Source organism: Thermobia domestica, chromosome 7 (genome assembly GCF_964235325.1).
Source record: "Thermobia domestica chromosome 7, izTheDome1.hap1.1, whole genome shotgun sequence".
NCBI lineage: Eukaryota > Metazoa > Arthropoda > Insecta > Zygentoma > Lepismatidae > Thermobia > Thermobia domestica.
Genome location: NC_137460.1, coordinates 157,642,672 through 157,660,891, shown reverse-complemented (window position 1 = coordinate 157,660,891; position 18,220 = coordinate 157,642,672). Strand labels below are relative to the sequence as shown.

Sequence of the window (18,220 nt, the reverse complement as noted above, 5' to 3'; positions counted from 1 at the left end):
TATTCTTCCAAGTTACGTCCTTCTATTTTACTTGTTTCTTAGTTGTTTGATCTTCCCCTTAATTAGCCACCAAAGAGGACAAAAAATTAAAAAAAAAAAAAAAAAAAAATGGAAGTTTCTGCATATGTAAAAGGTGATATAACAATAAATGTAAAATCACCTTTTTAAAAAACTGGAACCTTGTTCTTCAGACCAAAGAACACTTTATTCGTGAAAGATTGTTTTATTATTTTACGTTATTTAATCAGATGATAGTAGTATTTAATATATGATTATAATTTCTTATCGAATATTATAAGGGTAGCATACTTGCCTCGTGACCGAGAGGTCGTAGATTTGATTTTTTATATAAGCCAGCTTATTAGACCGTTCAAACTTGTTTAAGGGTAGATATCTGAAAATTCCAGGAACAGTTATTACCAGTTCTACCTGTACCCAGCTCAGCGCCAAGAGGACCTGCAATACCAGTTGATTCACTGAAATTTGTGTGCGACACAATGGTCCAGGGCCTTGGAAAACAGCTTCGGAAATGTGGCATTGACGCTACTATTTTGCAAAGCCACGACGATCATGATGACTGTGTAAAAATAGCACAACGAGAAAATAGAATTGTTATGACACGAGGAAATATCTACTTAAAGGTTAGTCACGTTGTTTTATGGTCATTATTTTAGTTATGTAAACATGTAAATTATTATCATTTAAACTTTGTATTATTAATCAAATGAGATAATAAATGTCTAGTTCCCAATGTCTATGTAATTGGGATCGTTTCATATACTTTTTCAATTGGCCATATCTAACTGAGTAAAAATTATTTAAGTTACATACATATATACTGTATATATACATAATGAACAGAGATACTTTCATGGTTAATTTTCTTTTATGTTATAAGACCCAGCGGCATAAAGCAGGTATTTTCTGGAGTGGTCACCAATCCTTTTAAAGCGTGGAGCTCCCGTAACATTCAGACTATATTATATAATTATTCATCCCCTCGAGGAAACATTAGCAGGAGAGTAGTTAGTGATTTTCATATGACCAAAATATTCCAAAATAAGACAATGAAGTGTTCAAGAAAAGGTTCAAACTGCACTAAAAAATATGTTAATAGATTGATAAATGTCCGGCGCCAAGGAGTACTTTAGTTCGAAGTTCTTCATGTACGTTGTGTCTATTTCTGGAAATAATGATATTTCAGTAGCATTAATATTATAGCCAGTTGAGTATTTAAAATATTGGAGTGATACATAAAACGTTAAACCAGCACCTCATTATTTTTTAGTGGTTCCTCAGATCCCAACTGTTATTTCTTTACAAAATTCAAGAAACTAGTGAATAATATTTATCTTATGAGAGCTCTTAGACTACAGGTTGAGAACCGCTGGTCTAGTGTACGAATCACAGATCTCTTAAGACGTGCGTGCATATTCAAATATATAAAGGTAATATTGCGATTAAACTCCGTTTCTGGATCTGAGTTGAGTATGTATTACCCTGGTTGGGTCAGAAACTTAAGTAGAAAAAACGGTAAATATCGTATTCATCTAATAGGGTCGCGACCAGAAAGATTTCAAACTACTTGTGCTCGAAATTACTTATAAATTTTCCCAGAATAATCTTTATTCCCATTTATTTTAAGGAAACTGATTCATTTGTTGTTGTAATAATAATAATAATAAGAAGAAGAAGAAGAAAGATTAGAATCCATGGCATCTACAGTAGAATCACTGGCGCAGTGACACTGACCTGGACTTTGTAGTTCGAAGTGTGCACTATAGTACTAATGCAGTTCTTTCGCTGCTGTTAAAAATCATGTAAAGAAAAGAATCATCAAAACAAGATTTTTCTTCTTTAGGGTAATTTGATTAAAATGACTAATGATCTTTCAGTATCTACATGCTAGTTCATTTATACACTAATATTTGAAAATACATGTAATTACGAGTTGTAGTTTCTACCAATAATTAAAATTGAATTGAGCATAAGACTAAAAAATACTAAAAGTAAATATACGAAAACAATTTCCCATTCTCAACCATAAAACCATCGATTTTTTATTTGTCTTAATATTGATAGGATTCACATACAAGTAGTCTTAGATGCTATTCGACAAAATGTACTTCAGTTGGCAGGATTGTCGAATAGACTGAATATACCACTACAAGGGTTTAATCAGCTTGAGATTTCAAAACCTTTTCGCAATTGCACCTTCTCTTCTAAGCAACTGATGTACTTTATCGTCCCTTTTAGCAAATTCACGTGTGACTAAGTCACATAACCCTAGCTTTGGTCCACTTGATTCCTTACAACTCGTCTCTCATTAATGACAGCCAAAGTAATTTCAGTCTCTTTCTCACTTCTGTTGTCTTGATTCAAAGTATGTTGATCTATGTGATTTTCTTCATCTTTCTGCTTTTTCGAGATCCTCTTCCGCATATGACTTTTGCAAACCACCTTGATTTCATTTTCAACCCTTGCCAACAAACTGGTGTAGATTTCAAGACCATATTTAATAAGCCTTCCTGTACCTCTGCAATTTACACTTCATTAGAATGCAATAAACTGTAAAACTGTTTCATTATTACGATCGTTTTTCACAGGCAACACTGCAGAACAAGTATCGTAAAGTGATGCTAATCAAAGCACTTGTAACCAGGAGCGTCATTTCAGACTTTACTTGAGGGGGGCAAGAGCACTGTCGACATAAGATTTTCATGTTTTGTATTAGTATATTAATAGATAATCGATTACAGTATATGTATTCCTCAAACTCTTGGGGAGGGGGGCAATTTCCCCCTCCTCCTCCCTTAAATGACGCCCCTGCTTGTAACATTTCTTACTATATGCTGGACATGATCCAGGTTTGGTATGTATTGGTATCAGACAGCCTTTACATTTCTTTCAATTTCAACTTCTAGTAAGAGACCCTCGTTTTCTGCTTATTTAACTTCTAAAAATGAGTGCGTTCCTATGTTGCAGCTACTGACCTTAAGCCTCTAATACTTGTATCCTGGCACCTCGTTCTACTAATTCTATCAATATGAATGACTTCAACATCAAAGATATTAGCATGTGCATTTTGTGTAAGTCAATGTCATAGATTGCGCCAGTGTAAAACGTAAAGCAATTAAAGCTATTTTAGACGAATAAATAATTTTATAGTAACTACGAGTAATCAATATATATAAATAAAAGACAGTAATTTTATTTGCTTTCACGGGGGGCGCGGTGGCTCACTGGTAGAGCGTTCACCTGCGGTGCTTGGGGTCCCTGGTTCGATCCCAGCTCACACAGTGTGGACTTTGTGGTGGACAGACACCGTGCTCGTGGGTTTTCTCGAGGTTCTCCCGTTTCCTCCCACTTTCTTCATTCTACCATTTCATTCATTTCTCATCACCGTCTCCTTTAGCCTAACCGACATAACCGAGGGACGTAAAACTTAAAGATTTCATTTCATTTATTTTATTTGCTTTCACCTATTCCACACCACAAATAACTTAAACAACAGAGTAGTATAGGCCCCACCCTATCGAACTATTGATTACCCAATTTGGGGCCTCATGGACCATAGTGAATGAATCAGGGATGCTTTGGCCCGGGATTGCGTCACCTATTGAAATTTTGCTTATGCTTATTCAGGGGCCATGCACATTGGTGCGAATGAGTCAGAGGTACCTTGGCGTCGCTGAATTGGGAGTTTTGGATCAGATGTTATGATGATTCTTTAAAATTACTAAAAATATGGTCTTGATGATTCATTACGTTATGAAATAGTACAGGTTTACGAATGCTTTTTATTTTTCTTTCCCTTTTATGGCATAAAATTTGGAGATTGTTATCCCTTTGATGAGATGGACTAACACTGGTGCAAATGAAATCTTTAGTTTTACGTCCCATGTTTATGCCGGTTAGGCTAAAGGAGACGGTGACGATGAGAATGAATGAAAGTGTGGGAGAAAAATTGGAGTATCCCGAGCATAATGTTGCCCACCACAAAACTACTTTCGCGGGCTTTGAACCAGGGACCCCCTACACCAGAGGTGAACGCTTTACCACTGAGCTACCGCGTCCCTTACTGGTGCGAATGAATTAGAGGTATTTGGTTCGAGCTAATGTGTTCGTATGACGTCACTGAACTGGGCTGCCGTGTCGTGACAAAACGCTGTAACTTTGGCGGAGAAGTTTTGCGAAAATGAGCCTTAAAGTTTTCATTCGAAAATGTGTTCTGTATCGTGTAGAACCAGTGTATCTTGACTTTGGAAACACGTGGTTACATGTAATGTTACGTAAATGCATGTTGTGTGATTAAATTTGGTGAAAACTGATTGGTTGACCATTATTGCCTAGTTACACTGGTTCTACACGATACAGATCACATTTTCGAATGAAAACTTTACGGCTCATTTTCGCAAAACTTCTCCGCCAAAGTTACAGCGTTTTGTCACGACACGGCAGTGGGATTTTTAGCTTGGTAGTTATGATGGCTTGTTTCGTTCCCTTTTATGGTTATAAAATTACTAAAACAAGGTTTTATCTCTTTCTTGATGACCTATTACATTATGAATTAGTAGACCCCAGTAATAGTATAAATTAGTATTAGTATTAATATGAAACTCGAAAACTTTGTAGTTCCTCCGTGGCTAACCGGTTAGCGTATGCGCCTTTAACGTGGGAGACCAGGGTTCGATTCCCGGAAGGAGCTTAAGCGGTTTGGATTTCACGTTAATTAGTAGGTTCTATCCTAGCTGCTGAACAGGACGTTAAACTCAAAATCAACTTAACTCGAAAACTTTGGGAGGAATACTTGATTTTTGGTTAAGGTATAGTTTTCATTCACGGGACTTATGGGACTCGAACCACGATATTCAATTGTCAAAAAGTGTGTCCAGGAAAGCATACATTTATTTGAGACGCATAAAAGAGGGGGAGGGGCGATCCCGGACTTGGTTAACAATAATAATTTATATTGTATTCGTTTGTGGATTAAATAAAAACTGTTGGAAAGATTTAAAAAGCTTCTTTGTGTATTGACTTATAATCATATGTTGAAAAGAATCGTCAACTATATCGTGTTACATATGCTTACATATTCGTTGTCACAGTATTGTTGGCATTGGTTGTTTGAACAAGTACGGTGTTTAATTGGCAAACAGTGTGTAATTGTTTACTTTGAAAAGATATATTCATTCTTTGAGAAGGAGAAAAGGGATGAGATGATGTTATTTTGGACCTAGTTAGTATCTTGTTTTCGTCTGTGACGTCACATTTACGTTTTGTTTAAAACTGATTGGTTCATTGTAATAACGATTAATCATACTCATGTAACGAGATAACATTGAGGAGTTATTTCTTATGACAAAACAAGAACATATATGTGTAATGGTTTACTTTGAAAGAATACATTCATTTCTAGAGAAGGTAAAAGAGGAAAGTGATGAGCTGAACCTAGTTACTACCTTTCGTTTCCGTTCGTGATAAATAATAATGACGTCATGAGTATAGGCTTTTATAGGGCATGGGTACATGAACGAACACTAAAATTTCATGTTTGGTGGGTTAATTTGGCAGAACCAAAGTCATGGCCTCCAGAGCTAATTTTAGTATTTGATCACCTAAAATTGCTAAATATATAATTTGGGAAGGTTTCTAACCTCATGTATTCTCTTTATTACGTTATAGGCATGCACAGGCTAGATTTAGTTTCCGAAGGTCATGAGTTTGATTCTTGATGATGGCTTATATGACTGATATTAACAAATTTTTGTGCTGTTTTGGATTTATGCTCTACATGGACGTTGTGTGAGCTCTTCAAAGTAGAGTTTACTATCACTTTATTTACATATAATGAGGATATGCGTACCTTAATGCACTCCTCTTAAGCTTTTTAATAAAGAGAACCACGATACTTTAAGGTTACCTTCTTGGTCTTGGTGTTAGTTCGTGTAATTTATATCTTAAATAACATTGACAGTTTACTTAAAATCATCATCTCAAAATATTTTAGCCAAAATTTTTCAGTGAGTGCAAAGAGGGAATTGTTTCACGGTTAACCGTCAAACCTTATCCGTCAATTTTCAGGTATCTTCACAACTACAATTAGCAAACAATCACATAATTGCATGTTAAATATTGCTTAAACACTTTCTGCCCATTTGCCATTAACTTTAAAACGCAGCAATGAGTCAAGAAATAAGGGTTAGCAATGAAAGAGGAAAATGTTGGGTAGCTTAATGCTTAAAAAAAAAAAAAAAGTAATAGGTGATTTTTAAAATAAAGAATAAACAGATTTGTTATTTATGCTTTGTAATAGAATTTATGCCCATTAAGTATGTGGGCCATAGTATTTCAAGGTAAATTGAATCGAATGTAGCTGAGATTTAAGTAGCATACGTGAAGTTACTTGAACTGTGCCCATATATTTAGCGATTATCATTTCTGGAGATATCAAGAGAATAGCAGAATTTGTGATTTTCTGTTAGGCACAATTTCTCTAATTGTTGATACTTAAAGGAGCAGTTCGAGTTAAAAACAAGCTTGGTGCAATGGAAAGAGTAACAAAAAATAAGAGACCCGTATTTTTTAATATTTTCGTAGGCCGTCTCGTTCAGCTTCTATAGGGTTTTTTGATGAATCGTAAATGCTTACGTCATGCGTGGGCTACACGAGGAACTCAATTGGAGTTAGCAACCACTTCCTTCTATGCAGTGGATTTAATAGATAGTTTTTTTGGGTTTGTTAGCAGTCTTGCTTTGTGTTGAATTCTTGAGGGAAGTTTTTGTTAGTTGTTTTTCCTAGAGCATTAGTATAAAAAAGAATAGAGAGCAGTAATTACGTAGTGTTGTGCGAAGCAGTGTTTCTTCCAGACGTTTTTAGGGGAGCACTGTCTCCCGGAGCTCTGAGAGCGCCCCTCGGAGGAGACTAAAATATTAAGTCTATAATATAATAAATATAATAGTACTGTGTGAAAATAATGTCCCTCTCCGAATACTGTGTCCCCCTGCCCCCCGGAACATTGTTTTTCTGAAAGAAACACTGGTGTGAAGTAAAAAACACGTGTTAATACTGCGCGTGCTGTGTCTGTGAAGTGAAGTAGAAATGCCTAACACGTGTTGTGTTTTCTGTTGTTATTCTCGTGCGATTAAAGCTAAGGACATAAAGTATCTTTTTTTACGTTTCCAAGTCGTGAGAAATCACCAGATTGATATACATTATGGCTGAAGAAAATTAATAAAAAAAAATTGTGCCAAATAAAAACACTCGTGTTCCAAACATTTTGAAGAGTCCGACTTCGAGCAGTCAGGTTTACTGATAGAAAAACTAATGCCAGTGGCGGATCTAGGCTGAGGCCGGGGGGCCCTAGGCACACCCAGTTTTTTGAGTAACAGAAATAATTTAAGCTATTATTTAGATATTTTTAAAAGTTTATAGTAAACGTGATATAAGTTTGGATTCTGACGCCTCCCCCCCCCCTTTCCCCAGTTTTTACCGTCTAGATCCACCTCTGGCTAATGCCAGGAGAATTATTTACACATAAACTGAGAAAGAATGCTGTTTCAAGTATATTATTGAAAGGTTTAGAATCCGAGCCATTGACCGATCTATGTCCAGTTACCAACGTAAAAATATCGTACAAGATGCAATTGACAGTTGTAGTCAAGACGAAGCATTAGAGGGTAATAGCGACGGTGTCACTAATGATTCAGCAGATACTGCTTTAGAAATAAGCTGTACAATGCGAATTAGGGATTGAAATATACCGGCTTGTAGAAGGAATCAGTGACGATGACAGTGTTCCTCAGGACATTGATTCATCGTTTTTCTGTATCAAGTGACAATGATGATGAAACGGGTGATGAGAGTTGTTCCTCGAAGAGCGATGCGAATAAGAGAAATTTAACCGGTAAAGTGTTTTTCGTATTCTGGCAAACTTTACAGGTTATTTCATTTTTGGCTGATAAGTTGCCCTCCTGTACATACCTTGAAGCACAAAATTATAGGGTCATTGTTAAAAATTGCAATAAACCGTGAAAATGAACATACTTATGTTTGGGAATCGGAAGATTTTTTTTTTATTTATTTATTTATTTATTTATTTTTATTAAGGTACTTAGGTGTTGTAGCAATCTCGTCCGTTACATGGTATTGCTTTCGAAATTTTAGTTCCTTCTGTGAAACGCTGAACTTATGCTTTGTAGTAAAAACTATGTTTTATAATATTATTTGGTCTAGGAATTAATTCGTGCGGTTGGTACGCACACATTGAAGCTGTAGTACAAACACAAAATACATAAATACCTTAAGAAAAATATTGTCCATCTCTAGCCACCACTTTCGCCCATCTGTCAGGCAATGTACGGATTCCGTGGCGAAAGAAGTCGTCATCCTTGGAAGCGATCCAGTCAGAGACCCATGTTTCGATATCTTCTGAAGAAGTAAACCGCTGTCCAATCAAATCGTTGTTCATGCAATCGAACAAGTAGTAGTCCGAAGGAGCAACGTCTGGTGAATACGGCGGGTGGGGTAAAACTTCCCATCCGACATTTTCTAAATAGGTTTTGACCGGTTTTGCGACATGTGGGCGAGCGTTATCATGTTGAACAATAAGTTTATCATGTCTGTTCTCCCATTCTGGTCGTGTTCTGGCCAGAGCTTGCTTCAAACGCATTAATTGTCGTCGATAACGTTCTCCATTCATAGTTTCACCCGGTTGCAGCAGCTCATAGTACACCACACCTTTCATATCCCACCATATGCACAGCATAACCTTTGCACAGTGAATATCTCGTTTTGGTTGTGATGGACCTGGTCCACCTGGTTTCACCCAGGCCTTTTTTCGTTTAGGGTTCTCGTGATGGATCCACTTCTCATCACCCGTAATAATTCGATGCAGAAACCCCTTTCTGCTCTGTCGTTGAAGCAGCAATTCGCAAATGGTTTTTCGTCTTTCAACGTCTCTGTCTTTCAATTCATGTGGAACCCAATGTGACATCTTTTGAATCATTCCCATGGCTTTCAAGCGTTTGGAGACTGTTGTTTGATCAACGCCTAATGCTGCTGCAAGTTGTTCCTGCGTTTGACACGAATCCTGCTCGAGCAATGCTGTCAATTCTTCGTCTTGAAATTTTTTTGGCTGTCCAGCTCGCTCTTGGTCTGCCAAGCCGAAATCACCACTTCTAAACCGTGCAAACCACTTCTGACACGTTCGCTCAGCTAGAGCATGGTCACCATACACTTCCACCAAAATACGATGACTTTCAGTCGCACTTTTCTGCATGTTAAAGTAATGCAGCAGGACACCCCGCAAAAACACTTTATCAGGCACAAATTGCGCCATGTTCACTTAACTACAAACTGGTGTTGTTGACGCTTTAATCCACTGCCCTATACTACGAACGATACGCGATGACAGGGGTTTGCAACACATGTGTGGATACACGGAACTGTGGGACGCTCCGTTCGTTGCGCCATCTCTTGTCCACCCGCACGAATTAATTCCTAGACCAAATATAAAAAAACTTCTGTGCAGCCTACCATCACATATTATCATTTTCTACATGCAGATGACATTTCTAAGTCTGCATGCAATCAGTTCTGGGAAAGGAAATCGCACTTTAGACCGTGCCACCGCACCTCTCACAAACGAAATGCTTGGCACTGGTATGGAAGCCTGCTCTCGCTGCTTGACCACGTATTATGTCATCACAAAATCTTTTTTCCTCTGTTACTCGCTAACGACTGAACGTATCGCGATCAAACAAACGCCATTCCTTTTAGAATTTTCAATTCTACAAATGGAAGTAATTTGTAAAGAATGCATTTCTAAGTCGAACTGCTCCATTAATCAAAAAGATTCAATAATAGTTTTGTTGTTTTCCTGCATACTTGTGTATTTTAAGTAACAGAGGTTACTGTAAAGGGAGTCCATATGTCTTCCACCAGGAATTTGCCTTTCACCAGAACTTCAAACCTTTGTGCTTATAGTGAAGGAGTTTCTAGTAACAAACTTGGAGCATACAAAGAAATATTGATACTAGTTTGGAATTTTACAAACAGCTTTAACATTGGTATTGCATTATCAGAACCCTATGATGGGGTTTCGTATAGAATATATAATGTCTATAAAATTATATTACAGTCTTGTAATAAAAGAAAATAATAATAAAGAAGTCCTGACCATTTACCTCTCCATAAGGAACTGTACTCTTATACACGAAAATAAATCAAAGAAATGTGAATCATCTATGGCCATTTAGGATCTTATGACGCCCACCTCATTATATTAATAACAGTGAAATAATTCAAAGAATACATTATGAAGGCAATAGGTGTTCAAGTTACATTAACTAGTTATCAAAATAAATGGAAACATCTTAACGAAATGCAACTTCCCTGATCAATAACGCCGTTCAATCAGTTTTAGCATGTAGTACAGCTTGTATTCGTCGTGGATTTAAGGAATACAAGTTGTCATTCATTTGCTGAGAACAGTAGAGCATTCTCGTGCAATGCAGCATTCGCGTCAACGATTACAATGGACGAGGAACTCCCTGCTTTAAAACTAACCGTAGGTTTTCAACAATGTTCAAGTCAGAAGATTGAGCTAAGAAGGGGAGGTGGTGGGGCTCACTTTGATATTCTTCCAACCACGCCTGAACAAATTGGACCGTTTGTATTAATGTGTTGTTATCTTTGAAAGATTACGTTAGTTTAAAGGTAAACATTTTTAGATAGACTTCACCTTTAGTGTCCACAAGATCACTGGCAGTAATTTGTTCTTTGAGAGTAATAATACAACCAACGGAACACTATGAAGTTGCGGTCTTGTAGAAAGTAGGCAGTCTGGAGCAGACATCTCTTTGTGGATGTCCGTTATACATAAATTCAGCCTATTAGAAACAAAGAGAAAGATGACTAAATAGGGCATATTACTCTCTTTTATCGGCGATCCATATTTTCCGCTCTACCCCTTTGGCTCTACCCAGTTGTTGAGGTTATACAGGTGTCGTCAGGCTGTAATTGTAGAAACATATCATTCCAGGTGCTAATTGAGTTCTGCTGTCAGTTGGGCCATATTAGCTTTACGTTCTTTGTGACACTTATTTCAATATTTGGCGATTCCTCTCACCTAGGCTTGTAATTTCCATCCGCTAGTTTTCTTCCTAATATCATCTTGGTATGAGATTTGTACGCAATCTCACTGTGTACCATTGCTCAATACACTTAACTCACTAGCAGTCTTGGATACAATTGGTCTAACCAACCGCTTATCGAAAATTCACCCTCTTTGAAAATCGGGAAGATCTTTTTCCTTTGCCCACCAACTGCCTAAATCACACACATGAATCCATAGTGCACCGCCCAACATACTTCTTACTGTCACGAAAAATCGACAACATTGTAGCGGAAATTGTAATGTCATTCCGAAAGGCAGGTCTTACTAATTCTTCTTCTTTTTCTTCTTCATCCATTATCATCATTATTATTATTATATTATATTATTTTTGCAGTTATCTCAACATCTTCCTCAAGATCAAATTTATCAAGTTACCAGCGAAACTTCTGAGGAACAGTTAAGGGAAGTCATAAACCACTTCAACATACAAGTCAAAAAGGAAAACATATTCAGCCGATGTTTGGTAAGTTAATTCTTCTTGTTGATTGGTCCTTACTTAAGGGAACGAAAAGAGGGTATAACGAAGTCAATCACAAATTACTACCGTATTTACGCTTATACACTGGTGAGAACGCCCTGTGTACATGGTTCGATTTTAAAAAATCGCCATGAAGGACATGTTGATGTTATGACGTGATAGAATCCGTTATAGGAAGTAAAAAGTAATCTTGCTTAAGTACAATCATTGTCAAAAGTCTGAGCACATTTGACTTTTCAGAGTTTTCCAAATAAGACTCTCTGTCCGTACAAAACCATGTTTATTGGACTTTTTTCTTAAAAAAGTAAACAACGTTGTTCACATAACGATACGAAAATTCATGATCTTGTTAACATCGAAACAAAGTTATTGAGGAAAACTGCTTGGCAATAAACAATTAACTAATGAGCAGACAACAAACGTCACGCTTTGATGATGCATCGTTTCAACGACACTAGTGGTGGTGTGTGTGAACCCTTGTCAGCAGTTCTCTCTTTACTTCAACGAACAATTGTATATGCGCTATTCAGTCTTGTCGTAATATAGGCAAAATTGGACAGAGTGTCTATCGGTCACGAAATCAGAAAACGGTCATGAAAGTCAAGAAAAAGTCACAAAATTTAGGTTTTTTTTCCCCTTCTATCTATACAAATATAAGTAAACACTGGAAACTTTTGTTCCATGAAATGCCAAAATTCACCGCCAAAAATGTCTATGGTCGGCTTTAGACGCTACGAAATTGCAAGCAAAGCATGATTCTGTCGCATGCATGAAAATTCGGCCGAATTCGCTCTTGAGATTGTCCTTCAGCTAGCATCATTGAGCAGTGGTGATGCAAATCGCATCGCATCGCCGAAATCATCTACGCATCTAACCAGTGTATTCAACTGTGAGAAGACATCAAGTTTTTATCGCTCCAGGGAACAGCCTTTGAAAGTAGAGATAACATAAGTAAGTTCTACAGAATACGGGTACTATTATTAGTTCGTGAATGTTTCGAAATTTTATGGTTTGGTAAAGAAAAGGTCACGAGAAATTCACGAAATTTCATTTTAGAATTTTAGTAGACACCCTGTTGGATGCAAATCTGTGATGTGCAATCTTACTGTTTTTATTCGCGTGAACCAGTTGAATACTGTGAAGAACATGCAAATACTGTAAAATACAGAAGAAAAACTGTTAACTAAGAATTTAAGCACGTGTTTAAGCGGTTATTTTGAGAGAAGAGTCATTCTCCCCGAAAAATCGCTCAGTGATCAGACGGAGAACTGCGCCAAACTCGTGAAAGATAGTCACAAAGTGATGTAAACATTACACGGAAACCCACTGATCGTCCAAAAATAATAACTTCTCTTAAGGACAAATTCATTGGAAAAACAAGCAAACGGAATAGATGTTAACCGCTCCGGAAGAACCAACAGAACTATGGAAGAGCCATTTCCATTCGGTATCAGATAGGGCGGTGGCCCAACACCTTCAGATCTATGGTCTTGAAGGTAGGATTGCGGTAAAGAAACCATTCCTTCAAGCAGGAAACATTAGAAAAAGATACTCCTGGGCCAAAAAGTAAAATAAAATCAAAAAACAGGAACGACGAACAATGGAATAAGGCACTATAGACCGACAAATCTAAATTCCAACTTTTCGCCTTCCCATGCTATAGGTTTGTGCGTCGTTGTACCGAAGAGCGCTTTCATCTCGACCGTGCAATACACGGAGGAACGGAAAAGGTAGCCTCACTGTTTGAACATGCTTTACAGACCACCAAGTTGATAATTTAGTTCGAATTAATTGAATAATGGACAAAATCGTGTTTCAGAACGTTTAAGTGAGACATGGAATTCCATCAGGAACGTGTATTGGGGCAGTAAATTTGTACTACCACAGGATTACTATCCCAAACATTCTTGCAAGCTATGCAGTAATTATCTTCAATGCTTAGGTCACTAACATATGGAATAGTCACCACAGTCATTGAATTTGTTACCCATCAAAATCTTGTAAGATGAATTTGACAGGACAGTCCATAAATAGATGCCAACGGATACTGAAGGTCTTTGAAAGGCTCCTAAAGCTACTGGGATCGCATAGCTTCGCAAAAGTTGGATAAATTAATCAAACAAATGCTTAGAATTTGTAAAGCTCTTATCAAAGCTAAAGGTTACCATTTCGTTGAATGCAAACATCTCAATAAATTTGTCTCGGTGGACTATATGTTTTAATTTCTTTATGTGAGCAATGATGTTTATTTTATAGAACAGGTCCAACAAATTGGATTATATATTGTTGAGGGAGTGAAGTTAAATAGATTTTATTTCTAAAAATTTTATAATTAGATTGAATAAAGATAAATGAATGTGTGAAAATTAAAAGATAAAATTAAAGACAAAATTAAAAGTCAAGAATTAGGTTGAGAAAATAAATTACAAAATTATGTTATTCCAGTATTGTTTTGGTTATGTCAGTTGTAAATGCAAACGTGTGAATGTGCAATGTTTTGATTACACACAATAACAAAGATGAAATGCTGTGTCAGGAATGTTGTGAGAGTAAGTTGTAATGTTTATGTTATTATTTGTCAATTGTTAACATCGACACAAATTTTAGGATGTGACAAAATTGTCAGATTACGGAGATAGACGTCTGGAGATTTTGGTTACTTGATGATCATTGCAGAAATGTGAATTTCGGCAATGAGATAGCAAACACATGGAGCAACGTGAAGCAAGGTGGCAGTTTGGAGAGTAACAGGTTTGACATAAATACTCTACGAAGATGAGATCAGGATCATTCGACGGAGAGAGGTCTCAGACGATCACTCAACGGAGAAGAGACTCTCAGTTCAGTCATTTGACATTTTATAATTCAGCGAGAGTTACTTTGAGACTGTTCATTAGTTATGGTGAACTAGTCTGTAATACCAGTTCTACAATCGTTCGACTTTGGAATATCTGAGCAGCATTATTATCGCCAGTAGTTGGAGATTACTCTGCTGCACCTTAGCTTCCTAACGACGTCAACATCTATCCTGAAGGTATGTGTTTGCTATTCGTTTTTCGTCATCAAGTAGAGAAAATAGTCAGACTCCGTAGGTTGTGGTCTGGTAACGTTTGTCCATTCTTCACACAACAAAGTACACTTGAACACTACAATTAATTATTGAAAATACAATGATTTAAACTTTACTCGTCATGTGTTTACTTTTTTAGAAATAGTAATTGTACTTTCCCGGACATTATAGAAAATGTTCGGAGGACAATCTTCCTGTGTCTCTGAGTTACGCAATTGCTAATAAAGGCACATACAGGAGGGTTGACAATATGGATACATGTCATTTTAATTCTGGAAAACCAATAATACGCTCAGACTTTTGACAATGACTGTACGTGCGTACTACTTCATTGTATGCTTAAGTAACTTTCAGTGTCTGAGAAGAATGACTTTCTTTGCATTTCTTCTTTCCTGCAACATTCCCTACTGAACAAACCTTTAGGAATTGCACGATATGATGCAACAAGTCTATTAATAGTTTCTTAATATACTAAATTCACTGTTAATATTACTAAAAGGATAACGTTCTATACAGTAGTTATGCAGTCCTTCTTTAAAATTTTTATGAGCTGATTTTGCAGTATGCGGAACGGTACTTCCCGCTAACATCCCAGTAAGGAGGACATGAGTTGAAAGACGTCAGAGAACCAGGTTGGATACACAAGTAATTTATTTCTGGATTATTATACCTTAGTTATTCACAGATCATATTAGGAACTTTCTTATTGTACATTTAGCCAAAAAACATACTATGTAGCTGGATATTATGAAGTAAAAGAAGAAATAAACAAGCACCAGTACCGTGAAAGAAAACGTTAAAAAAATAAAAATATGTAAACGAAGGGATGCGATAGCTAAGCCCAATATAGAGGAGTCGCTAAAAATTAACTTTCTTTGAACGAGAACGATTTACGAAACATCATCTACTAATCGAAATCATGATTATTCTTCAATAAAGTAACTTCCAATAAACCTTTTGTTATTGTTAATTATTCCATATCGGACTCCCGAAGAAAACTCATCGAAACAACTTATTGACCGTGCCAATAGCGACTACTCTCAATCATGACTCCGTTTTCTTTCATTTAGAAATAGGAAAGAAAGAGAAGAAAGTAGAAGGGTAAAAGAAGGAGGTAGGTAAAGAAGAAAGAAAAGAAATAGGGTATTTTAATAAGAAACAGATTACTGGATAATTCCGGAAATATAGTAAGAGGTCGGGAAAGTCGTTGAAAGATGAATCATTCTAAATGTTATTAACGACTAATCAATTTTGGAATGCTTCGGAATATACACACGTTCCCTCATACCACCCAGACCTAGCTCCAGGCACCACGATCATGGGGTTGCCCAGACCTAGACCTGGAAATGAGAAAAGTGAAATTTAATTCTTTGTAAAGTTATTCCAACCGGTGATTGATAACCATCCAGCATCTGAACTCTGTCCTCTAGGATCGACCATACATATGAATTAGCCAAGGAAAAAAAAAATCAAACTTATAAACTCAATATAAATTTATGTATCGTATCAATAAGAATTTCAACTTCCTGGAAGAAAGATGTCGTATTTAGGCTCATCCTGCTATTTTTGTTTCACTTCTAGAGCCGATTTAAACCATTAGTAGCGGTCCTTCATGACCTAGGTTATTTACCTTAACACATATGTTAAAACATGACACATATATTGCAGATGTTAATATGACAAATGATATCACACAAATTACTTAAATTAAATCCATCATGCATTCACACGCTCACTCACTCAGGACAGTGTATATATGTTTAAAGGAAACCAACTAACTACAAAGATACAAATAGTTTATTACATTCATAGTGAGAAAAAAAAATTAATTACAACGAAAATCTTAAAAGCACAAGTTCTTGGTCATATATTAATAGAGTACATAGTGTTATATTTTAGTAAATTTTATATATTCAATCATCTTGACAAATAAAAATAATTACATATATTGTATCTTAGGCATGCTAAAGCAAAATTATGATTTGCGACATACGCAAAGGAGACACTTATTTCACTTTTTAAAAAAATATGAACAAAGAGGAAAGAAAGAAAAAAAAACTTTTAGGTGTATTAGAACTTATATGAGTCTCTACCTCACATTGGGTAATAAAATATTAATGATTTTGAGCGTTCAAATCACAAATCACGCACTACTCGTAGTGTCCAAAACATTTCGCTCCATTTAACTTAGTTTGTGTTTATTTATATATCTATATATATCTAACTATTGGTTTACAAAAACCATTCATCGTCTATATTTGGTTTGTAACTCATAACAGTTTATGTCTGCAATCGCACACTACGACGCTTTACCCATCTAGGGATTTTCAGAAAATAACTTTCACTAAAGGATGTTTCTCCTCTTAGACGATCCATTTCCAAACTTATTATTTGAATAGTTTTAAGTTATTTATTTAACACTGGGACACGTCATGAGACCTTTCTTTAGGACCACTTTCGTATATATGTATATATGATTCGGATTCGAAATCTTTAAACAAGCAAATTTTTCATTGAATTTCAAGAAATGTAAGTTCTTTGCACGGGAAATCAAATTTTTAGGACATATAATTAGTGGCAGAACAATAAGGGTGACCCTCGACTCAATGAGCCAATTCGTTGTTTTCCAGTACCGAAATCCAAGAAAGTATTACAGAAGTTTTTAGGGCTTATAGGATGGAGGCGAAAATTCATCCCAAACTTTTCTGGTCTCACTGCTAATCTGTATTAACTCCTGAAAGAGGATCAGAAATTCGTACTGAATAACGAAGCCTTGGAAACTTTCAATAAACTGAGAACTCTTCTTAGTAATCCACCTGCATTAAGTCAGCCGGATTTCTCTTTGCCTTTTCACATCCATAGTGATGCGTGCATGGAAAATTTGGCTGGCCTACTTGCACAATATCCTTCAGATAAAGATAATCCTAACGTCATTGGATATGCCAGTCGACGGGTGAAACCCTATGAGTTGTCTCTTTCAATATCTCAGCTGGAACTCCTGTCAGTCCTGTTCCTCTGTGAACATTTTGAGCAGTATATCATGGGTCGTACTACTTATGTCCATACAGATAACGCGGCAGTCACACATGCATTCACCCAAAAGAACCTTGAGCCACGAACCACCCGCATTCTATTGAAACTGCAGAAATTTGATTTAATTTTTCAACACTGTCCAGGCAGAGAAAATTTTGTAGCCGACACAATTAGTAGATACCCACCGGAGGTATTGCTTGAGCCCGAAACACATTATGTTCATTTTTTAACCAAAACGCAGGATGCTGATATTAATCTAGACTTTATTCGAGAAAATCAAATAACAGATGAATTATGTAAGAACCTGTTAAAGCAATATGAAAACAACCGTAATCTGGACAGAGTAACAATGTACTGTGGGTTAATTTATATTAAACCTTTGCGTATTCAGAAATGGCTCTTAGTGATACCGCAGAGTTGTATACCCCAAATTATCAGTGTTGTCCATTCTACCGGTCAC

At 36.5% G+C, this 18,220-nt stretch overlaps 1 protein-coding gene across 3 annotated transcripts in view; it reads left to right on the top strand.

Annotated features, from left to right (window-relative positions):
* Positions 1-18,220, top strand: part of Nbr (exonuclease mut-7 homolog) — a 134,975-nt gene that overhangs the window by 101,033 nt on the left and 15,722 nt on the right. For all 3 annotated transcript variants that reach the window (XM_081765485.1, XM_081765483.1, XM_081765484.1), the window contains exons 14-15: positions 408-641; positions 11,514-11,642. In XM_081765485.1, the coding sequence (XP_081621611.1) occupies positions 408-641; positions 11,514-11,642 (363 nt within the window). The remainder of the gene's footprint in view (positions 1-407; positions 642-11,513; positions 11,643-18,220) is intronic.